At 52.6% G+C, this 15,740-nt stretch overlaps 1 protein-coding gene and 1 non-coding gene across 5 annotated transcripts; one reads left to right on the top strand and one right to left on the bottom strand.

The window, feature by feature from the left end:
- Window positions 1–2,355: 2,355 nt before the first annotated feature.
- Window positions 2,356–15,009, bottom strand: PRPH (peripherin). Of its 4 annotated transcripts, none has more exons than XM_089920675.1 (10): window positions 13,756–15,009; window positions 4,980–13,450; window positions 4,546–4,606; window positions 4,283–4,378; window positions 3,744–3,911; window positions 3,517–3,642; window positions 3,207–3,427; window positions 3,051–3,100; window positions 2,723–2,802; window positions 2,369–2,468 (listed from the first exon to the last, which is right to left on the bottom strand). In XM_089920675.1, the coding sequence occupies exons 2-10, from the start codon at window positions 5,519–5,521 to the stop codon at window positions 2,400–2,402; spliced, it is 1,413 nt and encodes a 470-aa protein (XP_089776801.1). In that variant the 5' UTR covers window positions 5,522–13,450; window positions 13,756–15,009; the 3' UTR covers window positions 2,369–2,399. The 4 variants fall into 4 exon arrangements, with proteins under 4 accessions (XP_022428019.1, XP_089776801.1, XP_022428018.1 ...); XM_022572310.3 differs by having other exon boundaries at window positions 4,980–13,034; XM_022572311.3 differs by having other exon boundaries at window positions 2,356–2,465; window positions 4,980–15,009.
- Window positions 10,633–10,705, top strand: TRNAQ-CUG (transfer RNA glutamine (anticodon CUG)). The gene has a single exon. It is a non-coding gene; the product is annotated as a tRNA-Gln (tRNA).
- Window positions 15,010–15,740: the final 731 nt, after the last annotated feature.

The following is a 15,740-nucleotide window of genomic DNA, read 5'->3' as shown; positions in this document are numbered from 1 at the left end:
CAACTCAAAACCTTGGGTAATCTTTGCTATTTCCCTTTCCCTCACACTGACAATTCCCACTTAGGAACTGCAGATTCTACCCCCCGAATAGTTCTCAAATCCATCCACTTCTTTGCCCACCACCATCTCTTGCATGTTTCACCGCACAGTCTCTGAACTGGTCCTCCTTCTCCTTCCAACTGTGTCTGAACACCACAGCCAGAGTGACCTTTCTAAGATGCAGATCTGAATACTTCACCCGTTAAACCCTTTTCTTTCCCTTTTCCTTAGAATAAATTCTAAGTGCCTTCATATGTCATATAAGGCCCTCGGTGACCTGGCCCTCATTGCATCTTTCCAACCTCAATGCAATTCCTTCCTTTCTAGCCTTCATTCCAGCAACGTAGAACTACTTTCACTTTCCAGACATGCTCCCTCTTGTCTTCTGGCTGATGTATCTACCTAGAAAGTCCTCTTCCTCTCCCTGCTTCACCTGAATAACTGCTGTTCATTCTCCAGCGCTCACTGTGATGGTGCCTCCTTTGGGAAGCCATCTCTACCCTAAGGCTGGGTTAGGTGTTCTTCTTCATGTTCCCACAACACCATCTCCTTATCCCAATCACATCACTCATCACGAGGTTGGAATTGTATGCTTATTTATCTATGTCCCCCACCCAGACTGTGAGCTCCTTGAGAGCAGGGACTCTGGCTTACTCCCTGCACCTAGCACTATAATTGAGTGAAAAAGATCATTCTAAATTCAGAAGTAAATTTTGACTTCAAGGCAAGGGTAGGATGGAATGGAGTTGGAGGACAGCATGGAAATAGACATTTTCAAGCAGGGGGTGGGGTGGTGGCAACAGAATTTGATCTGCTGGCTAAGTGTGATGAATAGGTTTAGGTGGGTGGCAGGGCCAGGCCAGGGGAAAAGACCACTGAGGCAGACAATGTAACCCAGGCAAGAGATGACGGTGGCGGGACTTCCCTGGTGGCGCAATGGTTAACAATCCACCTGCCAATGCAGGGGACACGGGTTCGAGCCCTGGTCCGGGAAGATCCCACATGCCGGGGAGCAACTAAGCCTGTGCACCACAACTACTGAGCCTGCAGTCTAGAGCCCACAAGCCACAACTACTGAGCCCGTGGGCCACAACGAGAGAAGCCACCGCAATGAGAAGCCCGGCGCACCGCAACGAAGAGTAGCCCCCGCTCGCCGCAACTAGAGAAAGCCTGCACGCGACAACGAAGACCCAACGCAGCCAAAAATAAATCAAATTTTTTTTAAAAAAAAGAGATGATGGTGGCCTGGACTAGGGTGGTGGCAGTGGAGATGGGGAGAACCAGACAGCCTTGAAAGAGTTATAAAGTAGAATTAACAGAATTGGGGGTAGGTGAAGAAAAGAAAGGAGTATAAGATGAGGTGAGTTCTAATTGGGGCCACGGAAGTCCTAGTGGTGCCTTCATCTTAGGGCGGGGAATCCAGAAGGAAGAACGTGACTGCAGAAGGTGGAAAGCGAGGTAAGGGGCTCTGCTTCGGACATCTGGGGCTGCAGATGGGGCACAGAAGTTGAGAAGGAATGGACAGAGAGGTAGGAGGAAAACCAGAGGGGTAGACAGGAGTCATAGATGCCGAGATAGTGGGAGTCAGAAGAGAAATTACCTGAGGCAAGGGGAAAATACCGCTGAGCCTCCTTTGCATTGACGCTCCCATGACACAGACAAAAGTGCACTAGGGAGGGTCCCCCCGCCCCGCCCCCATTTACTATTTTATGATGTTTTAAAAATCGAAGTATAATTCACTTACAATATTATATTAGTTTCAGGTGTATAACATAGTCATTCCATATTTTTATACATTACAAAATGATCACCACTGGAGAGGGTTCCCTTGATAGCAGTTTTATTTGATTTAAAAGTGAAACTCAGACCCTGACCCACCCACTAATCTTGGGGTCGTGGCAGGAGTAGACTCATCCTGGGGATGGTTGGCCTCTTACCAGGACAAGAAATGGGGGAACATATAGATTCTTACCAGGACAAGAAATGGGGGAACATATAGATTCTTACCAGGACAAGAAATGGGGGAACATATAGATTCTTACCAGGACAAGAAATGGGGGAACATATAGATTCTTACCAGGACAAGAAATGGGGGAACATATAGATTCTTACCAGGACAAGAAATGGGGGAACATATAGACTCTTACCAAGATAAGAAATGAGAAACATATGGATCATGTCTCTGTGGGCATGGAGAGGCCCAGCTGTGGTGCTGGGTAGGGTTTGGCCACGGCCAGGGAAGGGGTGACTGGAGCCATCTGGTGGACACATGCAGAGGGGGAGGAGACTAATTCGGGACTGGTGTTAGGATTGGGGCTTAGAGGTCTAGGGCAGGGTCAGGGAGCTCTGGACCAACAAGTTCAGTAGCTGTGAGTAGAAGACTTGTCCAGCTCACTGCGCTGCTCCTTGTGAGACTCTGTCACCACCTGCTGGGGGCCGAGGCATGTGAGGTGCACAAACCATTCAGCACCACCCTCCTTCCAGCTCCTTTGTGGCATGGTGTCCCCCCTCCCTGGCATAACCAGTTGAGGCTCCAGTCTGACCATCCACCTCCATCTCCCTGTCTCACTCCCACCCCAAGAATCACTAACCCACAAACACCCTAAGATTACCTGCAGCCAGGCTGGGGCTCAGAAATACTATGAGAAATGATGGGGTCCTACGCTCAAGTGACCCATCTTACCTCCCCATCCCGGGTCTCAATGGTCTTGATCAGAACCATCTTCCGGCTGTGGCTCTCCTGGGGAGGCTCCACCTCAGGCACTGGAAAAAGCAAGATGAGAGGTGGAAGGGAGGAGGCTTGGGATTTCTCTTGTTTTAAGCCCTCACTCCGTCTGGGAGGTGAGGGAGGGGCGGGGAGGGGCAGAGCCTGAGGAGCGAAGGCAAGTGTAGACCAGGACTCAGAAGTTCACGGAGAGAACCAATCCCTGAGCAGAGCCAGAGTAAGAGTCCAGTCAGGGCAGAAATGGACAAGGGGACAGACAGTTGGAAGTCAGACGTGAAAGACTCACCAGTCGTCTTTATACTTAAGGATGCAAAGGAATGGACTGGCACGGAGATCCTGGGGGCGAAGCACTCGGTCAGCTACTCCTGTGAGCCGCTGGCCTCCCCCCCACTCCTCCCCCCGCAAGCCCTGACCAAACCCTATCCGACCCGCTGCCTCTCACCGGCTCTCCTCGCCCTCAAGTAGCTTCCGGTAGGTGGCGATCTCGATGTCCAGGGCCATCTTGACGTTGAGGAGCTCCTGGTACTCTCGCAGGTGTCGCGCCATCTCCTCCTTTAGCTGCCGCAGCTCCTCCTCGAGCCGTGCGGTGCCCGCCTGGTACCCGCCGGCTTCCAGGGCAAACTGCTCCTCCAGCTCCCGCAGCTGTCTGAGCAGCGCCTCGTTCTGGGGGTTGGGGTGAAGAGGGGGCGTCAATGGGGGGAGCAGCCTTCATCCTCCACCCCCTGGGCGGGGGCGCACAGCCTGGTACTCACCGTGCCGCGAAGCCCATCCACCTCGCACGTCAGGCTCTGGATCTGGCGTCGCGACTCGTTCATCTCCTGCTTGGCCTGGCGCAGGGCCTCGTGGTTCCGGTTGGCGGCGTCAGACAGGTCCGCGTACTGCGGCCAGGGGGGCAACCCGGCCGTGAGTGGACCAGATGCGCCCTCCCCCCAGCTCTCCACGCTTCCAGGTCCTCCCAAACCCTCCCGTGCCCTGGCACCTTGGACTTGTACCACTCTTCTGCTTCCTGCAGGTTCTTCGCTGCGATGCTCTCGTACTGGGCACGGATGTCCCTCAGCGCCGCCGTCAGCTCGGGCTTCACGGTCGCCTCCACCTCGACCTGCTGCACCTGCTGGCTCTCCACGCTCATCTGCAGGTCTCTCAGCTCCTGCCGCCCAGGGCGAGAGGCCGAGTTCATCGCGCAGATCCCACGCAGGCCGCGCGGTTGGCGCACAGAAAAGAGAAGGAACACTTGAATGAACAGAAGGGGGCGCTAGGGAGTGCGGCGCGCTTGGTACTGCACGGCCCGCGCCACGCCCGTACTAAGCCTCTGGCCAGGTTACGGGGGTGCAGCTCCGCTGCTCGCCACCAGGCGGCGCAGGGGTGTGAGTCAAACCACCTGTAGAGGGGGTTGAGAGCCTGCGTCTACCCTACGAATCTCACTTCTCTTCCTCAGGTCCACTCGCCAGTCTCTTCCAGAGCTTGTACTCCAGCTCCAACGAGACCGCCCCCAACCTCCTGACACCCGGGTCCACCCACCTCCTCGTGCAGCTTCTTGAGGAACTCAATCTCATCCATCAGAGACTCAATCTTGCGCTCTAGCTCCAGGCGGGACAGGGTGGCGTCGTCCACGTCCTTCACGGGGTGGCAGTAGGGGTTCGAGAGCAGGGAGGGGTTGCTTAGGTCGACGAAGAGCCTGGCCCTCCCTGTCTGCCTCTGGAGGCTTCTGGTCGCCTCCCTTTGCCCACAGATGCCACCCTGGATACGCAGGCCGGGGGTAGGAATGGGGAGACCGAGCTCACCTTACGGAAAAGCACGAGGCTGTGCTCCGCATCCTCGCGCTTGCGAGTCTCCTCCTCCAGCCTGGTGGGAGGGGTGTGCAGAAGCTGAGCTCCGGGGTCACTGCCCAGCCGTAAGACCGCGACCCCCAGGATCTGGGTCAGAGGCTGCTACTGCCCAGGACTCTGAGGAGGGGCCTTCAGGCTGCCTGATGGACTTGCCCCATATTTCCCTTTAACCTGCTGGGAGCTGAGATGTGGCCCCTTTATACACAGGGGAGACATAGTAACTCCCCCTTCCTCCCCTCCCCAGAGACTCAGCAAAGTGGTAGACGGGGGTTGAGGGTGTTGCCCGCCGGCGAGGATGCTGCCTGCACACACCCAGGTGGATAAGGCGGGCCACTCCCTCTGGCGGCCGCCTCGACGGCCGCCGCCCAGCCCCGGCCCTGTCCCCTGACCTCTGCTTGAGCGCCGCCAGGTCCTCCGCCAGCCCGTCGCGCTCCACCTGCACCCGGTCTCGCTCGCGGCCCAGCAGCTCTAGCTCCCTCCGCAGCTCGCGCAGCTCCTGCTGGCACAGCTGGTCGGCGCGCGCCGGCTCCTGGCCCCGGGCCTGGCTCAGCTCCCCGCGCAAGGCCGCGTTCTGCTGCTCCAGGAAGCGCACCTTCTCGATGAAGTTGGCGAAGCGGTCGTTGAGCTCCTGCAGCTCCTGCTTCTCGTTGCTGCGCGTGGCCAGAAACTCCTGGTTGAGGGCCTCGGCCATGGAGAAGTCGAGGCGCTCCGAGGGCAGGCGCAGGAGGGCGCCCGCGGCCGCCCGGGGACTGCGGAAGCTGCCTAGGCGCACGGAGGAGCCGGGGGACGCCGAGCCCAGCAGGCGGCTGCTCGAGAAGCGGGAGCTGGAGGAGTAGGAGAGGGCCCCCGGGGACAGCGAGGGCGGTGGCCCGAAGGTGCGGCGGTAGTAGGTGGAACTGACGCCGGACCGGAGGCCCGACGGGTGGCTCATGGCGGCCGAGGATGGGGCGTCACCGCTCACAGAGCTTGTCCGGGCGCTGGGAAGGAGCCGCAAACCGCTGCGAGGCGGCTTTATAGCCCTGCGGGCTCAGGGGGGGCATGGGCTGCTCCTCCCACTGGCCTGACGGTGGGGCTATGTGGGGAGGGGGACGCCCCACCCCTGCGGAGCTGCAGGAGCGCCGCACCCTCCCTCCCTGGTTGCCGGCGCCCTGCCTACATGATTCCCCCAGTTGCTGGTGGGGAAGGAGACAGGGATGGCTACCACAGGCCACAGGGAGGCGGGAGGGGGGGGTTCGGGTGTTGGGGGGGTCAGTGCCTTCCAGCAAATATCCGGAGCTGGAGCCTAGAGTGGGAGGGCCTCACTGGAACTGGGGTCCCTGCCTGAAAGAGCTGGTAAAAAGTGGGGGCTAGGTGGACTGTATGTTAAAGGGCAGGCTTCTGGTACATGGGCAGGGAGGACGCAGCCCAGGTGCAGGGAGAATTGACCTGGTTTAGGCCCCAGAGGCTGTGCCTCCACATGGCCCCTGAAGGCTAGGCTCTGCTTTCAAATGCTGTCAGCTGCCCCCTCTGTCACCACACCCAGGGAGATCTGGGGGACGGGAGTGCAGAGGCAGCTGAGGTGGGTGAGGAAGGGCTGCTCTCCCTGAAATCCCCAGGGCTCTGTGAAGGGTTGCTGCCTGGCGCCAGCTCTGCTGCTAATGGACTTGCTTCTTCCCCTCCCCCTCCCCTGGACACTTGGCCAGGAGGTTGCCTGCTGATGTCTCAGCCTTAAAGACACAGATCCCCAATCTACCCCAGGCCCCAACAAGGTGGGCACATCAGAGGGGGCTCAGGGTGACTAGGCCCAGCTCTGGGTCCCACTTGGGAGGGTCTGTGCCATGCCGGAGGCTGAACTGAGTGAGCTAGCGTGTGCTGTCTGGCTTTCCTGGATACTCCCCCCAACCCACTGCTGCTCAGTCAGGGCCTTACAGGAACCGGGGCGATTCCTGAAGTAGGAAGGGGAGGCGCTGAAGGGTAGCAGCCGCTGCCAAGGCTGAGAGATAGACACGCTGGCAGGAACCTGTTTCCAGTGCTGAGGAGCTGCAGGTACCCAGCGAGAGGAGGGCTGGATGGGAAGAGAAGGGGAAAGAGAAAGTGCCCATCCCCATAGGCTCAAGGACTGGAAGAGGAGAAAAAGGCCCAGAACAGAGCCACAGATGCATATGCGTAATAGCACCGTGCACCTGTGTGCACACACATTAGACACACCCAACCACAGGGCCCTTCATACCCTCCCCCACCCCAGAGTTAGCAGGGAGGCTGATGTCTGGCCTTTGCATGTCTAACGGCTTCCAGAACGCAGGCACAGGCTGCCCAGGAGTGGACAGAGGCAGCTTGGATGGTCTGCAGGAGTCCAGGTGCCGAGGCCTGTTGGGCTCGCCAGGAGCTAAGGGGCTGCTGCTGCTGGGGACTCCGGGGCTCTCCAGTAAGGACAGGTCCGCGTAGGATTGGCCCTGAGGACAAGAGCTGGGCGTCTGGGGAAACAGGTCTGGGACTCCGGGCTGCACCTCTGGCTGAGGGGATGAGGAGGGCGGCTCCCTGGCTGGCCATCCCCTCAGCACTGCAGGGCAGAGGGGCCTCCCCGCCTTTGTGTGTCCTCTGAGATGGGCCAACGCCCTCAGGCTCACATCCCTACCGCCTTTGCCTTCTGTCTCCTCTCCAGGCCCCTCCTTCCTTCTGGGCTATTAGTCTCTCCCTGAACAGCTGCCAGGTCCTTCTCCTTGATGAATCTGGTTTGGTTGCCAGGGGAATGGGAAGAGGGAGGATGGGAGAGAGGGGTGGGATGGATAAACCAGGGCGGGTTGCCACTAACTCTTGGAAGTGGGGAGGGGTAGGGTCCTGCCAGGGTTAGGGGAGGGGGCTTGATAGGTGTGAGGAGGGGAGTGGGGAAGCTAAGTGCTTTCTGCTGCAGCCCTGGGCTGAGCCCCAGCTGCCATTGAAGCCCCATCCACTCCGGCCTAGGCCCTGCCCTGCCCTGCCTGCTGTCCTCCGGGTACAAACTGGGGGTCTGAGCCAGTACTTCACGCAAAGGGACAGGTAAGGCCTGGGGAGGATGAGCTCAGGCTTTACTTTTACAGGGAACTGCTGGCAGACCTGGGCCTTTCAGAGTAGAGGCCTCTAGGGCTGGCCCTGGGGAATTACCAGTGGGGTTCCCATCCTCTCCCCTGCTTAAGCTCCCAGCTCACCACCCAGAAGCCTCAGAGTAGAGGGAACCAGGACCACCTCGGCAGGGCTCTGGGAGTTGTAAGGCCAGGGTCTGGCCTGGGTTTGGGAACCAGGCCTGCTGGCAATGCAGAGAAGACTCCTCCACCGTCCTCAGAAAGAGCTGGGCCTGGGAGGTCTTGTGGCCGGAAGAAAAGTAGGGAAGGGTCCCGGTTAAGAGCCAGGGCTCTGGCATCCAGCTACCAAGCTTCCCATCTGATTCCAACACTCTGTTGTACAAATGTAGCCTCATTACTATGTCCTCTCATGGGCTCCAGCAAAAGGGGGAAAATTGTAGTTTCCACCTCATAGTGTTGTTGAGAGGGTTAAATAAATACATGTAAAATACTTAGGACACACGTAATAAAAGCTGAAAACTTGTTAATTTATTACTACTACTATTACAAATTGTCAGCCCCCAAGTACAGTGAAGAAGGATCTGGACTTCCTTTGGACTGTCCCCACTAAGAGCAGTGCTGGACCGGGGTGACAGGAACCCAGTACTTCCTGGCTGATGGAAGGAGGGAAGGGTGGCCTCAGTGCACTGGGAAAATAGTATACTGATCAAAGCACGGACTCTGGACAGACTGCATGGGTTTGATCATGGCTCCTCAACTTAATTAGCTGTATGCTTTGAGTCTGGTTGAGTGATTTAACCTCTATTCTCTCCATTTTCTTTGCCCATCAGTGGGGATGATAATAATAGTACCTAGCCCATAGTGCTAGAGGTGGAATTGAGTTCCAGTATGTGAAGCACTTAGTGCTTGGCACATAACACATGCCATATAAGTATTAGCCAGCGTTATTATTACCCCTCCTCCTTCTGCTGTCCTTGGCTGCCCTGGCGAAAGCTCAAAGAGAAATAACCACTGTATCCAGAGGTTTGCAAGGCAGGTAAGCAATGAAGTTTAGGTTACTGGCAAGAGAGCTGCTAAATGACAGGCCATGGACTCAAAGCTGGATGAGGAGGGGTGTGTAGACAAGAGAGGGTGGGGTATTGGGAGAGTAAAGAGGTCCATAGCTGGACTTCCAGGCAAGGCCAAAGACCAGTCACAGTACAAGGAACTGAAAGAGGCACTGAGAGGGTAGGAAGTTGTTTTCGGAGAGCAGGGTGCATGAATTCATGATTCTGGAGCTGGGGTATTTATGGATAAGATTCCGAGGGTGGGGCTTCCCTGGTGGCGCAGTGGTTAAGAATCCGCCTGCCAATGCAGGGGACGTGGGTTCGAGCCCTGGTCCAGGAAGGTCCCACATGCCGTGGAGCAACTAAGCCCGTGCTCCACAACTACTGAGCCTGCGCTCTAGAGCCCGTGCTCCGCAACAAGAGAAGCCACCGAAATGAGAAGCCTGAGCTCGGCAACGAAGAGTAGCCCCCGCTCGCCGCCACTAGAGAAAGCCCACGCGCAGCAAAGAAAACCCAACACAGCCAAAAATAATAAATTAAAAAAAAAAAGATTCCCAGGGTGTTTCTAAGGAGTGAGCGGCTAAGGTGGAATGCTGGGAAAGGTCATGGGAGAAGAGATCAGGCCATCAGACTGGGCACTTACTAGCTGTGTGACCCTGGGCAAGTTACATATCCTCTCTGAGCTTCAGTTTCTTCATCTGTAAAATAGGAATGATGATACCTTCCTTCCAGAGGTGTCATGAGATCTAAATGAGGTATTATGCATAAAGCGATTAGCATGTTGTGAGGTTCACAGTAGGTGCTCAACACTGTTGATTGCCTTCTTCCCCTCCCATGTGACAGAGAGGAAACAGACACACAGAATCAATGACATAACCCTAATTACTTGTACCTAAGGGTTAGCTGGCATCTCCCTGCCCCTTGAGGTCTAGGATTGGCTCAACCTCCACTCTACATCCTGGGGAAATTCCAATGTCCTCCCCAAGATCTCTTTGCCTTCCTGTTGGTTCCTCTTTGCATCCCTAGCTCCAGGTGCCTGCTGCCCCTGAACTGGCTGACTTTACAGCTAACTCTCCACAGTGTCTCAGATGTTGAACTTGGCACCGTCCCTCGGGTCCTGTGATCCCCTTTCCCATCACTTGGGTAGGAACTGAGGCTCAGAGGGACAAAGTTGCCTGTCTGAGGTTGCACAGTTAGCAAATTACGGCTTCCTCTGCAGGAAGACACGTCCTGGTTGGTCAGGGCTTGCTGGTGTTCTGTGTTCTGGGCCTGCAGGAGCCCAGATGAGCCCCAGCCAGAAGGAGTCCACCGGCGTGGAATCCTTTCCCCATTATCTCCATTTGGGGGCTCCACTCCTCCCTGTTAAGGAGCACCCTGGGTATCTTCTCCATCTCATCAGTTCTCTCACTCTATAATATAACAATAGCTAACATTTCCTATGTGCCAAGCACTATGCTAAGCATTTTACACGTGTTATCATTTTTAATCCTCACAATAACCCTATGACATAGGTACTACTACTATTCCCATTTTACAGTTGGAGAAACTGAGGCACGGAGAGGTTAGGCAACTTGCCCAACGTCACACAGCTAGTAAACTAGTAATCTGTTTATATGTCTGACTCTCCTGCTCCCTGACAATATGATATTTGAGGGCAGCCATCAGATCTTATTCACTTTTGTGTCTGTGGTGTCTAGCACAGGACCTAAGTCAAACAGCTGTTGGTTAAACTGAAGGGAACCCAGAGGCACCTGAAAAAAATATTTCCCGTGGTTGTCGAGTCAGGAAAAGAGAGGTGTGTTGCTGCCACCTTCTGGCCAGATGCTAGAATGACATGTCTGCAGTCGGAATCCATCCACGTTTATTGAGTTTTAACACTCAAGGCTCAGGAACATTGGAATTTGGGGGAATGCTCCAAAACTATTTATTATGACCTCCTTTTTAAAGATGAGGGGACTTCCCTGGTGGTCCAGTGGTTAAGACTCCACGCTCCTGATGCAGGGGGCCCAGGTTCGACCCCTGGTCAGGGAAATAGATCCCGCATGCCGCAACTAAGAGTCCGCATGCTGCAACTAAAGATCCTGGATGCTGGAACGAAGACCCGACACAGCCAAATAAATAAATAGTTTAAAAAAAAGAAGCACTTCCCTATTCTTTAAAATAAATAAATTAATTAAATAAAGAGGAGAATTATCCAAGAGTGTGTAAAATAGAATAGCAGCACTGGTATTAGGACCTCTGAGCCTTGATCTCATTCTTCCCCTGGGCTCTAGGAACCTCCTCTGCACCCCCAGAAGCCCAAAGCCAGGGAAGGAGGTAAAGTCTGTCCTCAACTCCCCCCTTATCCTCTACTCTGTCCACAATCTCCTGTCCTGCCCTCACTGTAAAATTGCATCTCCATCCATCTGCCTACCTGACCCTTCCAACTAGCTACCGGTCAACTGGAGAACAGGAGAGCAGCTTATGGCCACAGGATGCTAAGTGAACCTTCCTCCTCGTGGTGTGGCCTAGAGACCTGACTCAGAATCACCTGGGGGCCCATTAAAAAGCAGATTTCAGTGCTCCACCTAGATCTTCTGAATCCCTAGAATTCTGCATTTTAACAAACTTCCTAGGTGATTTTTAATGCACATGAAAATTTGAGCAAGGACTTCCCTGGCGGTGGTTAAGACTTTGCCTTCTGATGCAGGGGGGTACTCGTTTGAACCCTGGTCGGGGAGCTAAGATCCCACATGTCTCGCTGCCAAAAAACCAAAACATAAAACAGAAGCAATATTGTAACAAATTCAATAAAGTCTTTAAAAATGGTCCACATCAAAAAAAAATCTTAAAAAAAAATCCGAGCATACCTGGATTAAGATTTTTTCTTTAAATTGTCCATTTCCCCCTCCCCCCTGCCATTTTATTTTGATTTTCAAACCCAGAGAAAAGTCAAGAGAATATTGGGACTTCCCTGGTGGCACAGTGGCTAAGAATCCGCCTGCCAATGTAAGGGACACGGGTTTGAGCCCTGGTCTGGGAAGATCCCACATGCCACGGAACAACTAAGCCCATGTGTCACAACTCCTGAGCCTCAGTGACGCAACTACTGAAACCGGTGCGCCTACAGCCCGTGCTCCACAACAAGAGAAGCCACTGCAATGAGAAGCCCACGCACCACAACGAAGAGGGGCCGCCGCTTGTCGCAACTAGAGAAAGCCCGCGCACAGCAACGAAGACCCAACGCAGCCAAAAATAAATAATAAATAAATTTACTTAAAAAAAAGAGAATATTGCTATCAACACCAATATATCTTTTCCCAGGGTATAATAATTACCAGTTGTTAATATTTTGCCACAGTTCCTTTGAAAGTAATTTCCAGACATTATGTCTCACCCCTAAGTACTTCAGCATGCATCTCCTAAGAATAAGGACATTTTCCTATACAACCACAGTACTATTAACTCCCCAAGAAACTTAACATTGATACAACAGTATTATCTAATATATAGTTTATATTCATTTTCCCTACCCCTACAATGATCCCAATAATGTCCTTCATAGCTGTTTTCCCCTGATCCAGTACTCAAAGATTAAGAATTGTATTTGGTTGTCACTTGGGCAGGGATAAGTCTGGGATGAGCTTGGCATGTTTGCGGGACTGTAGAAAGGTGAGGCTGGAGTGAGATGGGTGGGAGGAGAGAAGGGAAGGTGACATGAGAGGAGTGGGGAGGAGTCAGACCACAGGCTTTCTAAATCAGAGGAAAGGGTTTATAGCTTATTTTTTTAATTTATTTTTAAAATAAATTTATTTCTTTATTTTTAATATTTATTTATTTGTCTAGGCTGTACCGGGTCTTAGCTGTGGTACTCGGGATCTTCGTTGTGGCATGTGGACTCTTAGTTGCAGCACGCGTGCAGGATCTAGTTGCCCGACCAGGGATCGAACCCAGACCCCCTGCATTGGGAGCATGGACCACCAAGGAAGTCCCTATAGCTGATTATAAATGCAATGAAAAGCCACTGAAGGGTTTTATTTTATTTTTATTTATTTTTAATAAATTTATTTTATTTATTTTTGGCTGTGTTGAGTTCATTTCTGTGCATGGACTTTCTCTAGTTGCGGTGAGTGGGGACTACTGTTCGTTGCAATGCACAGGCTTCTCATTGCGGTGGCTTCTCTTGTTGCAGAGCACGGGCTCTAGGCATGCAGGCCTCAGTAGTTGTGGCTCACGGGCTCTAGAGCGCAGGCTCAGTAGTTGTGGCGCATGGGCTTGGTTGCTCTGCGGCATGTGGGATCTTCCCGGACCGGGGCTTGAACCTGTGTCCCCTGCATTGGCAGGCGGATTCTTAACCACTGCGCCACTAAGGAAGCCCCCACTGGAGGGTTTTAAGCAGAGGAATGACTTGATCAGGTTTATGACTTTAAAAGGTCAATGTGAAGACAATTTCAGATTTGGGACATTCTGTCAGATGATTCCTAGGCTCTAAGAAGTCAAAGCCATTTTTTTAAAAAGTGAGTGTATTAGTTTTCTAGGGATGTCATAAGAAATTACCACAAATGTGGTGGCTTAAAACAACAGAAATTTATTCTTTCACAGTGATGCAGACTGGAAGTCCAAAATCAAGATGTTGGTAAGGCATATTCCCAAAGCCTCTAGGGGAGAATCCTTCCTTGCCTCTTCCAGCTTCTGGTGGCTCCCAGAGATCCTTGGCTGCAGCTGTATTGTTCTAATCTCTGTCTCTGCCTTCACATGGCCTTCTCCTCTTCTGTGTCTATGCCTTCTCTTTCCTTTCTATAAAGACACTTGTCACTGGATTTGGGGACCCAGGTAACCCAGGACGATCTCAAGGTCCTTAACTACATCTTGCAAAGACCCTCTTTCCAAATAAGGTTATATTCACTGGTTCTGGGATATGGACATATCTTTTGGGGGGGGGGCCTCCATTCAACCCACTACAGTGGGAGATTGTTCTAGACAAGAGACTAAGAGATATAACATCTAAATTCAATGTTCAAACTTAAATTGGATCCTAGATTTGAAGAAGAAAAAGGCTACTGGAGAAATTTGTGTATGATATGCTATGGAATGATTATTACCGCTTTTAGGTGTGAAGACAGGAATGCGGTTGTATAAGAGAAGATTCTTGTTCTTAGGAGGTGCCTGCAGGAGCATTTAGGGGTGAAGTGTCATAATGTCCACAACCTTCCTTCTAGTGGATTAGTTCCATTGTCCTAGATATCGTTATGGTGCAAGGCAGTGGTTCTGGCTACTGGGTAAGCGTGACAGAGAAGGAGAAGAGTTAGTCACACCGCTTATTAGAATAGAACCCGGGCGTCTCATCCTGGTCTCCACTTGATTCTGCAGGTCTCTTATAAGAGACTATGCCTGATACGAATTTCTTGAGCGCATGCTCATGCCTGAGATGAGACAGGACAGGGCTCCTGCCCCTCAGGCCAGCCACCAGGAGACTCCTTTTTGCAGCCGTAAAGCTCTGCCATCTACGTTCCCCCCACCTCCTGCAGGGAGAGGCCAGGTGGCAGCTGAACGGACAAGTTCAAAGCATCTGATGCCCTACAAACGGCCCTGTCTGCCCTCTGCCTGCAGGCCGCACAGGTACTCATCTGACAGCTGGGTCTGGCTGGGCCTGAGCTTTCAGAGCGAGCCTGTTGGATCTCACAGCCGTTGAGGGCCAATTGTCAGCATCTGTTAGACGTTGTCTCACTCTCCAGGTGAATTCTCTCCGCCACACACTGTTGTGTTAGCACCTGGCCAGAGGGAAAGGAGGTGATGGAGGAAATGAGGATGGGGAAGGAGGAGATGAGTGAGAGAGGGAAGGGAGAAATGGAAGTGGAGGGAGAAGTTGAGGGTGGGGAGAGAGGGGAGCAGTGGGGGAGAGTAAAAGAAACCAAATGGGCCAGAGAAGGAGAAAAAGCTTCTCAGGCTTTTTCCTCTCAAGGATCCAAGGGCCCCCCACACAAGAGAATAACTGGTCAAATGACCCCTGTTCATACCCTGGAGTCCCCAGAACCTGGCCTGGTTCCTGTCCCAAGAGTCCCCCAGTACCACCCCCTTGTCTACAAGGGCAGCTCAAAGCTCCTTAGGCTCTGCAAGATTTGGGACTGCCCTGGGGTTGAGCTCCTTCTGGCTGGGCTTCCTAGGAGGAGCTGGTTCTTCCAGAGTGGGCCTCCTTGGTCTTCTGTATCAGAAGGTATCTATATCTTCTGATCCACAGATCAGGCTATGGCTCCATTCACCATTGCATGTCAAAGGGAAGAAGTTTTTCAGGCCTGCAGATGTCTTCTGGGTGCTTTTAATCTGTGGCTTAAGTCCATCCAAGGCTCCTGGAAAGACTGAAAGGAAGCAGCAGATCAGTTTGGTTGACCAGGCACTGCAGGCAGAGGAAGGTCAAAAACCAAAGAAAGGAAGGGAGGCATGGAATCTTTACTCTCCCAGGCCAGTGTCTGCACTGGAAAGGGGATTATACAATTTTAAAAGGTCTTAATATTTTTATTACTATTTCACTAAACTCTTCTATGAACTATCACATGAGGCTTTTATATTAGTTAGAATACTTTTGGCAGGAAGCAATAGAAGACCCAACTCAAAATGACCCAACAATAAAAGGATTATAATCTCACATAATGAAAAATCCAGAGGGAGAGAAGTTTCAGGACTAGTTATTGAGGGGCTCAACATCCTATCCAGGACCCAGGTTCTTTGTATCTTTCTGTTCTGTTAGGCTGGGAATGTTAGCTTTTGTCGTCATATCTGTGCAGTTGTGGTCACAAGATAACTGTGGCAACTTCAAGTATTATGTGCTCACAAAATAATGTCAAAGGTTCAAAAGAGAAAATCCTTTCCCTGTGTTCCTTTTTTTTTTTTTAATATAAGCAGGCTATTTTATTATTTTTTTTAATTCTAAAATATTTATTTAGGCTGCACTTGGTCTTAGTTGCTGCACGCGGGATCTTTTAGTTGCGGCATGCATGCAGGATCTAGTTCCCTGACCAGGGATCAAAGCCAGGCCCCCTGCATTGGGAGCGAGAAGTCTTACCCACTGGACTACCAGGGAAGTGCCCCC

Source organism: Delphinapterus leucas, chromosome 11 (assembly GCF_059928025.1).
Source record: "Delphinapterus leucas isolate spDelLeu-1000000601 "Yukka" chromosome 11, BTC_Dleu_Yukka2, whole genome shotgun sequence".
NCBI classification, from domain to species: Eukaryota; Metazoa; Chordata; class Mammalia; order Artiodactyla; family Monodontidae; genus Delphinapterus; species Delphinapterus leucas.
Note: the sequence above shows the minus strand (reverse complement) of the source record. Positions and strands in the feature narration are given on the sequence as shown.

What these genes read in the sequence shown, in the direction of transcription:
- PRPH (XM_089920675.1), bottom strand. Translation starts at nt 5,521, where the DNA reads ATGAGCCACCCGTCGGGCCTCCGGTCCGGCGTCAGTTCCACCTACTAC. An exon ending in CTGGCGGCGCTCAAGCAGAG is followed by an intron (nt 4,607 to 4,979) that starts GTCAGGGGACAG and finishes CCCTCCCACCAG; the next exon opens with GCTGGAGGAGGAGACTCGCA. An exon ending in TCAAGAAGCTGCACGAGGAG is followed by an intron (nt 3,912 to 4,282) that starts GTGGGTGGACCC and finishes CCTGGGCGGCAG; the next exon opens with GAGCTGAGAGACCTGCAGAT.